The sequence below is a fragment of the Drosophila serrata genome, unplaced genomic scaffold, assembly GCF_035046125.1.
Source record: "Drosophila serrata isolate PLE 108 unplaced genomic scaffold, ASM3504612v1 contig_36, whole genome shotgun sequence".
In the NCBI taxonomy this organism is placed as follows: Eukaryota; Metazoa; Arthropoda; class Insecta; order Diptera; family Drosophilidae; genus Drosophila; species Drosophila serrata.
The window spans coordinates 346213-356821 of record NW_028256934.1 but is presented as its reverse complement, the minus strand read 5'-3'; the positions used below and the strand labels follow the sequence as shown (position 1 = coordinate 356821).

General features: G+C 36.3%; 1 protein-coding gene and 1 pseudogene across 3 annotated transcripts in view; one reads left to right on the top strand and one right to left on the bottom strand.

Annotated features, from left to right (window-relative positions):
• The window catches only part of LOC110187077 (protein sidekick pseudogene), a 77039-nt pseudogene that overhangs the window by 3839 nt on the left and 62591 nt on the right, over positions 1 to 10609 (top strand). The gene's annotated exons all lie outside the window — the stretch shown is intronic.
• LOC110187096 (required for meiotic nuclear division protein 1 homolog) lies at positions 8754 to 10481 on the bottom strand. The gene has a single exon (XM_020956500.2). It carries the CDS (start codon positions 10306 to 10308, stop codon positions 9043 to 9045), a length of 1266 nt encoding a protein of 421 aa, XP_020812159.1. The 5' UTR covers positions 10309 to 10481; the 3' UTR covers positions 8754 to 9042.

Sequence of the window (10609 nt, the reverse complement as noted above, 5' to 3'; positions counted from 1 at the left end):
CCGCCTCCCGCCTCCCGCCTCCCGGATTCCCACATATGTCATCTATTGCATCAGGCCAAGCCCCAAGAATCGCTTGGTTGCCACGCCTGCCATTAGTTTACTTTGTTTTTTCTTCTTGGCGGGGCAACGGGGCGGATACGTGCAACATATTACGTATACGCAGCGTTGACCATTTCGCAGCAATATGGTTAGTCAGTTGGCCAAGTCAGGCAGTCAGTGAGCTGGGCGTATTGGGTAATATGATGCCAATTAGGCGTTCATTGGCCAGGCGGGCTCAGGCATACAGATGACAGGTAATCAAGGAGGCTAAGTATAGAGACTCGTTGCATATATATTAGGCTTAAGCTTATAGGATTTGATAAGGAATTTTGAAGGACTAAGGGGAACTCTTGTTTTAAATATTGAAATATGTTTATATATAGTAAATAAGGCAAGGAAAATCAGTTGGCAAGATGACAGGTAATCAAGGAGGTTAATTATAGAGACTCGTTGCATATATATTAGGTTTAAGCTTATAGGATTGGATAAGGAATTTTGAAGAACTAAGGGGAACTCTGTTTTTAAATATTGAAATAAGTTTATATATAGTACATAAGGCAAGGAAAATCAGTTGGAAAGATGACATATTTATTAGGCTTAAGCTTATAGGATTTGATAAGGAATTTTGAAGGACTAAGGGGAACTCTGTTTTTAAATATTGAAATAAGTTTATATATAGTAAATAAGGCAAGGAAAATCAGTTGACAAGATAACATATTTATTAGGCTTAAGCTTATAGGATTTGATAAGGAATTTTGAAGGACTAAGGGGAACTCTTGTTTTAAATATTGAAATAAGTTTATATATAGTAAATAAGGCAAGGAAATCAGTAGGAAAGATGACATATATATTAGGTTTAAGCTTATAGGATTTGATAAGGAATTTTGAAGGACTGAGGGGAACTCTTGTTTTAAATATTGAAATAAGTTTATATATAGTAAATAAGGCAAGGAAAATCAGTTGGAAAGATGACATATTTATTAGGCTTAAGCTTATAGGATTTGATAAGGAATTTTGAAGGACCTAAGGAAAGTGTTTTTAAAATATTGAAATAAGTTTATATATATTGTAAAAAATATATGAAAAATCAGTTACAAAGGTTAGTTAATGGTTATTATAAACGTATTTGACCCTCTGACATCATGGCCTTCGGTGTGACATGTCCCTTGACCTTAGCATTTGCTTAGGGAGACGTTGAACTAACTAAAACCCCGAGGAAACCCCCCTTTTTTTTAGAAAGAAACTCCCTTGGGGGGGTAGCCTTGAGTTTGGCGAATGGCTTGAACACACGCAATGCAAAGCCGCCAATAAAGCTGTCCAGGAAATAGCCCAAAAAAAAAAGTTGTCCCCTACATATAACACCTGCTTTTGTGCCCCTTCTTTCCCTCAAAATATATCACACGTTTATTATTATTATTATTATTGTGTTTTTTTTTTACTTCAGACATAAACATAATTTTTGTTTTTTTGTTTTGAAAGCACGAACGAACGGTTTACGCAAGCATTTTGGTCAAGAGAGTTGGCAATCGAGGGAATGGTTAGGGGGAGGAGGGGGGAGGGAGTAGATGGCCCTGTAGGTGAGCCAAGTGAAAGTGATTCCACGATTCCATAGCTCCGTCAGCTCCATTGTGCCAGCATGCATATAACCAATAATAAGTGATGCGAGGAAGATGACGAAGACGCCCAAAAAAAAAAATAAAAGGTGGCGTGAGTGTGTGGCAATGGCAATGGACCTGGCCTGAAGCCACAAAACAACGCCCACTCTTGTGGGTCTCCCCTCAGCACTCCCCAACTCAAACACCGAAAGAAATTCATTGAATTTGGATTATAAATGTTATATAAGAGTCTTTAGTGGTCAAATATATCATTTTAATTAATTTTAGGCAAGTTTATAGTGAATACTAGGGATTTATATAGATATAACAAGAGGAAAAGTGGGTTGTAATATATTTGAAAATATATTACATTCGATAACATATCGGATATATTGTTAACTTTGATATATCGAAATTTTAAATATCGGAAAACTTTATATAACTTTATATAGATATAACAAGAGGAAAAGTGGGTTGTAATATCTTCAGAAACATATTTCATTCGATAACATATCGGATATATTGTTAACTTTGATATATCGAAATTTTAAATATCAGAAAACTTTATATAACTTTATATAGATATAACAAGAGGAAAAGTGGGTTGTAATATCTTCAGAAACATATTTCATTCGATAACATATCGGATATATTGTTAACTTTGATATATCGAAATTTTAAATATCAGAAAACTTAATGTTTGAATATTAATATTATCAAAATTATATATTATTAACAGAATATCGATTTATGGGAAATGTATCGAAATTCTAGAATTATCTATCGACTTTCACTTCAAGTCGCGATACAGTTATCTATGAATATATCGATATTTTCTGTCATTCCTAAACACAACTATAGATTCCAAAATATAAAATCCATATTTAATGGCTAATGCTTTAATGCTCATTATTTTACCTATAGATTTCACATTTTATGCAACATATAATTTCATATTTTTCTAGCTATATGCCATATGGTACATATTTAAAAAAAATTAAAAAAAATACAGCAATATGTATGTCAAGTGGAGCAGTTGACGACCGTTGATCACCGGTGGTTCGTTGGTTCAATGCTAAACGAAAATGCAAATAGTCAAGACAGAAAATGAATACAACAAGAAAATAAAGTCGTAACGAATCTGCGTCGAGTCAGAGTCCAAAATCAAGAAAAATCCATTGCAAAATATGTATATATTTGGCTGGATTTAGTTACGGAATTAAAGCCAGCTTGAAATTTGTTTAAAAACTAAACTTGAGTAAACGACCAAGTGCATTTGAAAAATGTAAACTAAAGCTCAAGGTCTAGAGATCTTTTTCTAAATATTCATAGAAGTACTTGGTTAATTTTCAAGACTACAAAGAACCATAAACCATATTCATATACTATTTTTTAATGATTTATGAACTTTGCTTCAACAAATGTATGCCAACTTTAAGAATTGTACTTAAAAGCGGGAAGTGAGTCATAAAAATAACTACTAAATATTAAGTAGAACTTCATTAATGACTTCCTTAAGCGAAACAGGTTTAGGATAGGTTCGTCACCTAGCAAAAGGTGAAGAAAGCACCAAAGTTAATCGTTTTTAAAATCGATTTTAACGCCTTTTTTTGTGTGTTCATATAAATGGTAATTAGTTTTGATTTCTTTAGCCCAAATAAAAAGTGTCAATTCATTGGATTTTTTTGTGCCCGGAAATGGTTTCTCCAAATCAAATCGAAAACCAAACGATTGACAATTAACGATTAACTATTAATGATAAATGGAATAAAGACGAGGTTTAGTTTCTAACTGTTTTCATCGCTGATAGCGACTAATTGGAGACCAAGATGTGTGCTGACAGCGATCGTAATGAAAGCGTTTTGCTGCGTCTTTGACTTTGTTTAACGAGTCTCTCTAAAACCCCACAGAGATTATCTTCAATGTGCTCTGCTCTTCCGTCTAACTAAAAATGGGGGGGGGGGAAACAACTAAAAGCCCAAACGAAACTTGGTTAGCTTGAACTTGATGGCTTGCTAAAATGAAAACAAAAAACTAAAGCTACTTTTTAAATGCCGGCGAGAGTTGGCCGAGTTCAAAAGTGCAAAAGAGAAACAAAAGCGCGGAAAAACAAAAACCAACGGCTGTCCCCCTTGAGGGCCTTGGCATAGGTCAGTGAAGCGTATTATTATTATTCGAGCAGTCAGTATATATATTCCCATTCCCTTTCCCCCATTTTCCCCCGTTTTCCTGGTTTGATTTTAGCCCGGCTAATGCGGGGTTTTCTTTTTCTTCTTTCCCCAAATACCCCAACAAAAAGGCTTGTCTTTTTACTTTATATCTTTTATATTACTGTAAAGATTATCTACAAAAACAAATTATTTAAAAAAGGTAGAGAAAGATTTTTCAAAAAAGTGTATAAAGTCTATTTTTTAACAAAGAAAACTACATAACTAAGCCAAAAAAGCATAACTTTTCATTAATTATAATAAATAAATTAATATATCTGCATGCTCAATTTAAAATTTTTGGATCATAACTTGGCTTAAACTCAACCGATTTCAGTTTGGTTTGGATTTTTCTTGCTGGTTTTTGTAGGCAAACATTTCTGCATTTAAATCTCAATTTATGATTTTTGGGCGATTTTTAACAAGTTTTTGTTTTTAAAAAGTTGGAAAAAAATCGAGAAAAAAAATCGAAAAAAATGTTTTCTTTCAAATATATATCTAGAAAGATTCGTCTGTTCATCCTGATCAGTAATTTATATGATTTATAGGGTCGGAAATGACTTCTGACTAAAATTATAATACCATATTTTGAGCCGATATTTTTATACGATATTTTGAAGATTTTCAGCTTAAAAATTGGTAACAACTTTAATGGTTTTTGGATTATAACTTGGCTTAAAATCAACCGATTTCAGTTTGGTTTGGATTATTCTTGTTGGTTTTTGTAGGCGAACATTTCTGCATTTAAATCTCAATTTATGATTTTTGGATAATTTTTGACAATTTTGACAGTGACGATTTTTTCATAAAAAAAATTTGAAAAAATCGAAAAAAAATGTTTTCTCTAAAATATAGCTAGATCGACTCGGCTATCGATGCTGATCAAGAATATATATGATTTATGGGGTCGGAAATGACTGTTTCCCATCGTTACAAGCTTTTGACTGAAATTTCAATACTCTTTAAGGGTATAAAAAGTAACTCAAACATCTAAAAAAGGTATTACCCGCCTTCGACTGTCGCTGTCTGCACTTATTTCTGGTTTTCTTCAACCAACTCTATATATTTCTCTCTGTGAGCCCCCGAAAAGAGGGAGTTGCAGTAAAAGTGGCTGCAGATGAGCCAAAACACGAAGAAACAAACCGCGAACCGCGAAACCACAACACCAGCAGCGCTAAGTAAAGCTTTAAAAAAATATATAAAAAGAAGAGGCAACAGGTTTCCAGCAGCTGCTGCCTGCCTTAACTTTCACATTGGGCACCTAATTGTGGGCTTAATCTCGGTTAATTTGCTCCAGTTTTGATCTTCGTTTTCTTTATTTTGATTTCTTTGTGGGCCACAAACTAGAGAGTGAGGAAGGGAGGGAGGGATGTGGTCTAGGTATTGGGCTGACAAGATGCCAATTATGCAACCGGGAGCAAGGTAGCTGGCTATCTATCTGGATAGCCCAGTCGCACTTCACAGCTCCACGCTAATCCATTACGGTCATTCCCATTCCCCATTTCCCCATTTGAAGTCATCATTCCTGCCCATTCTCGAGACCGATTCCCCACTATTGTTTTGTGCATGCACACGGCCAAAAAAAACCAAAATAAAACCGTCATATTGTTTACGATTTTGTATTGTTTTGGGCCAGACTTGTGTATATATGTATGGGATATATCACGGTCACAGTCATAATAGTTGTGGGTTTTAGTTGGGAGTTCAGTTAGTGCCTAAATGACCTTTACTTGGGCTATGAAAACGCTCTGGTTACCATGAAATATGGAAAATCTATAGATTTTTGTCTTTGAACTATACTCTTAGATTGAAATATATCAATATTTACTAAATTAATTGTATTTAAATAGTTTATTTTATAAAACTAGCAATAAAATTGCGAAAAGCTCAAGAAAATGTTGCTAAACGCATGTTTGCTGGACAAATGTGGCCAGAAACATGTTGAGCAACATGTTGCAGGAGGGAATTCTTCCCTGTTTTATGATCCCATTTTCCCCCAGTGTAATGCTCCTCGTTCTAGTTTAAGCCATAAAAGGTAGCAATTATTCTGGGAATTTGTCACAGATCCGCCGAGATCCGTGGACAGAATGCGCTATATTCGCATTTTTGAACTTGCGCGCCAGATTTAATGGCCCATAAAAAGGAACCAAGGCGAGTACACTGTTCAAAAAACAAGTATTTAAGTCTAAACTTATACTACAAATTTTATAATATTTTTTTACACATCAAATAAAAATGGAAAGGTAAAAATAATAGAACAAGTAAGGGGAGTAAGTAATGTATTTTTAATAGAGTTTGTTGTTTAAATCATATTTGTTTTAAACAAAACTCTCAAAATTTAACACAATTTTTTTTTCCAAATTATATTTAAACCTGTGATTGATTAGTTATTACTATTTTAAAGACCCTATAACAGCAACAGCAGCAGCAGCAAATAGTATTATTTATTATTGAGCACTTAGAGCCATTTGTTTATAATTGATTTGTTTTAAGAAACAGTCAACTTTTTACACACACACAACACCGCCTTCACTCACAGAAACAAAAATACCGAAAACCACGCGCGTGCGCAACTGCAACTACAAAAACGAACAACTGAAAACTAAAAAAAAATTTATATATATATATATATATATATGGATATAGATATATAAAACAACGAGATCGTAGTGCAAACCGCTCGCTGCCGCGCAAAGTCAGCAACTGATCGATCAAAACCCAAACCCAAACCCAGACCAAACTCAAAACTCGCGAAGAGAAGAGAGACACTACTGCCACTGGAGACTTGGGTCTCTGCTACAACTGCACCAACAACAATTACAACTAAAACTACAAATACAACAACGACAACAACAAACAAAACAACAACAACAATAACAAACAACAACAATAACAACAGCGAGCGTTGGCGGCTAAAACGACGACGAGACAGCGACGAAAATGTGTCAAAAGCAAAAGCTGGCCCAGAGTAGAGCATACAGGTAACACCCCAGTGATACCTCAGAAATAAATATATATATATATACAAAAAATATATATATAAGATATATAAATTCTCCAGATTATATAGCATATTTATAGGAATATCAGGACTGGGAATGGGATCTGCAAAATGGAAGACTTAAAGTTTAAAAAGTTAGTTTAACCTTAAAGAATTCCTATTAGTTCCATCTTACCAGCTTAAACATCACAATTTTGAAATGAAAGTTTTACTAGTTAAGTATCTTAAACTGTTTTAAAGATACTTTTCCCATAAGCTTATTGTTTTCACTCTTATTTATATATTATGTTATATTATATGTATTTGTAGTCTGAAGGTTGTAATCATGTGAAGAAGTCATTTCCGACCACATAAATTATATATATTCTTGATCAGCATCAATAGGCAAATCGATCTGGGCATGTCTGGAAGAAAAATAAATTTTTTTAAAATTTTTAAATTTTATAGGGGGTATAATAGTTAAAATTTTCAAAATTTGACATAAAATTGAATTTTTGACATTTTTAAACTGAGTATACAGATTTTTTAGCGCTATAGAAACTAGCACAGAAAAGCTTTCCGAATTGAAATTTATGCATTTTTGGCCAAGTTATGAGAATTTAAAACTTTGATTTGTCAAAAAAAAGTCATATAAAAATATAGATAAATATCGCATAAAAAATCGTATTATAATTTTAGTCAGAAGCTTAAAACTTAGTGAAGGAGTCATTTCCGACCCTATAAATCATATATATTCTTGATCAGCATCAACAGGGGAATCTTTCTGGGTATCTTCGGGAAAAACATTTTTTTTTTTCAAAAATTTTTAATTTTTTTTTTTAAGCATAGTGGCTAAAATTTCAATATTTTTACCATTTAAAACTGAGTATGCAGATTTGTTAAGCTAATAAAAACTAACATAGGAGCGCTTTCCGAATTAAAATTAATGAATTTTTGATTGAGTTATGATGGATTTTCACTGCAAGGGTATAGGATCTTTGGGTTTCCGAAACTAGTATGTTTTCTTGTTTATATGTATATATTATAGTTTCAGTAAAATTCCAAATATAATCTGGGACTTTTAACCCCAACCGGAATTTGTTCCATTTATACAGAATTTTTTATATGCCATTTACACACAAAACTGACCCAGTGTAATAATGACTTGCCTGTTAAATATATAATTTCAGAAGCTAAACCATGAAATTAAACAATTATTTTGAAGAGCAATCATAATACGTAAATGGGGTAATTTAACGCTCTAATAAAATCTATTTTATTGTGCATTTTCACACGCAAATTAATTAAACTAAAAAGAAAACCTATAGTTAAATTAAATAATGAAATATTCATACTGATTTCAATCAGTATTATTTAAAGGGTAAGCCAGCAGTTGCAACCATTGTGGAGCTGCAAGTTTTGGCAGTTGTAAGCATCGCTGCTGTCTGTGGCGGCCGAGCCTACAAAGTAAAGGCTGCAATTGTGGGATTCAAGAGCTGCTGCTGCTGCTGTGGATGCCGCTGGAGTGGCTGCCACTGCGGCCATGTGACCCATTTTAGAGCGACTCGTCGGCATTGCCAAAAGCCGATCATTGCTAGGCGCTGACTTTTCATCGATTGTGTATGTGTCCGGCAAAGTGAAAACAAAGCCAAACAAAACAACTTTTACAATGTCGAGGCAGGGAAAAGTGACAGTGGCGGGCGAGCAATTAAAAATGGTTTTACGCGCACACAAAAAGGTAAACAATGCTCACAGTAAACATGGCCTAAAGCCAACAGCATCCACGCACAGAGCTCTCTAAACTTTCAGTTTAACACTGATTACATTCCAGGGCTCTTTCTCTCTCTCTAGCTTAATTTCTGTATTAAATATATATCAATATTTGAAGGAAATTTCAAGCTAATCTCCAATATACAGAGATACACAAGACTCTTATCTGTTTAACCTACATATAGTTTATAGTAAGTCCATCTATATTTAATGAATAAATATCAATTGACATTGAAAGGGAAGTAACAACGAATGATGAGGCAGACAAGCTGCGAGATAATATTACAAAATAACTGAATATATTGTTAAAGAAATTGCGAGATGGCTTGGCACTTAGCATTCGGATAATTTTGTTACTTATTTCGACTTCTAAACGATCTAATACATAATAAGTATACATTTTGACGAAGGTACATTTATACATATATTACATAAGGGCTCGCTAGGGTCGCTATTTGGGCATCAGACCAGGAACAGTGGCAGGACTGGCTGACAAAGGCACCACCTCCAGTGACGACGCATGCGGCTCATTGTGATCGCTGGCAAAGTGTAGAATTTCAAAGCCCACCTCCACCATGATTAGGATGATGATCATCCATTCAAGACGAATGTGATGGGCATCGTTCAGGTTGTGCGATACGAGCTCGGCCAGTTCGACACAATGATTGATCTTCTCGTTCATCACCTTGGTGCGTCGCGAGGTACTGAAGTAGGAGCAGACCTGCAGATATAGCGCCTCAAGCTCCTCACGGTCCCAGTAAAAGTCCGGTGTGTCCAGCAGATCCGACGACAGATTGATCACATGACGCAGGGCAAAAAGTTCACCGGTCTTGCGTAGCATTGTTGCTCGTGAAATTCGCAGGCGGCGACCCCGCTTCAAGTCCTCCGTCAAGTGCTCTATGGAGTCGATGTAGCGGCTCAGCGTTGCCTCCCAGATGCCCAGCTTAATCGACTGTGCCATGGCATTGGAGAAGGTGTACTTGTACAGGAAACTGTCCGTGTCGGCCGTCACAAAGAACTTGCCGTTCTGGAAGAAGGCACGTGAGGCGACATTAAAGTCGCTACTCTCCGCCACCAGATCACCCTCCACATCCACTGCCGTCGACGGTATATACGTGTAGGGCATCACTTCGCTTTCGCCATGAACCAGTGCACTCACATACGATTCGCGTTCGAATGAGCGTAGGAAGCTCAGCACATTGTTCGTCTCAATGTCGCTGCAGTTCCAGAATACCACGGATCCCTCGCGGAAAAAGAAGATCTCACGCGGCTGCTGGCCGGTGGGATATTTGGCTGCCACGAACAGAACATTCTGTTCGGCGTCCAGATTGTCCGTGGAGAAGAAGCGCTTCGTCTCGTACAGATTCTGCTGGCGGAGTGCTATCTGCAGATCCTCCAGGTTGTACTCCTCGGCGGTGGTGTAGCCGCGCGCATTGAGAAAGCCCAAGGCGGACAGTTCGTCGATGGCCAGGCGCTTCTTTCGGATGAGCCGGGTGCGATTGGGCGACAGTATGGACTCCAGGCGCTCCTCAGCCAATGGCACCGGCTTCACCTGCGTCGCATGTGATACCGGCTTTTTGATTGCCGCGGCAGCAGTGGTGGAGGTGACACCACTGGCCATCCATCGCCGGTGGTTCATCAGCCATTGCGTTGATTGGCGGGGCGTTCGGAGGCTTCGCAGGAGCAACTGCTCGAATCCCAGGCGTGCAAAGTTCATGACGACTATTGCCCTTTTTCAGTTGATTTTTTAATTCCGGATCAGCTACTGGGACATGCTATATAATGGGGCTATATAATCAAAATAGACAGCCGGCAAGGTGTCGATTGACGTTTGTTGTGATTATCGATATTGTTATCGCACGCTACCGTATATACATGGTGATGACAGAAGCAGACTGGCTGCTACAACACATAGTGCGTGACTATCGTATTTCCTTTTGTTTTTTTGTTAGGTGGGCAAAAAAACATGTATTTCGGAAGGCTTAATGAATGATTATTATTTATATATTATTTTTTAA

Excerpts from the sequence above, each read along its gene's own strand:
- LOC110187096 (XM_020956500.2), bottom strand. The coding sequence starts at position 10,308 with ATGAACTTTGCACGCCTGGGATTCGAGCAGTTGCTCCTGCGAAGCCTC.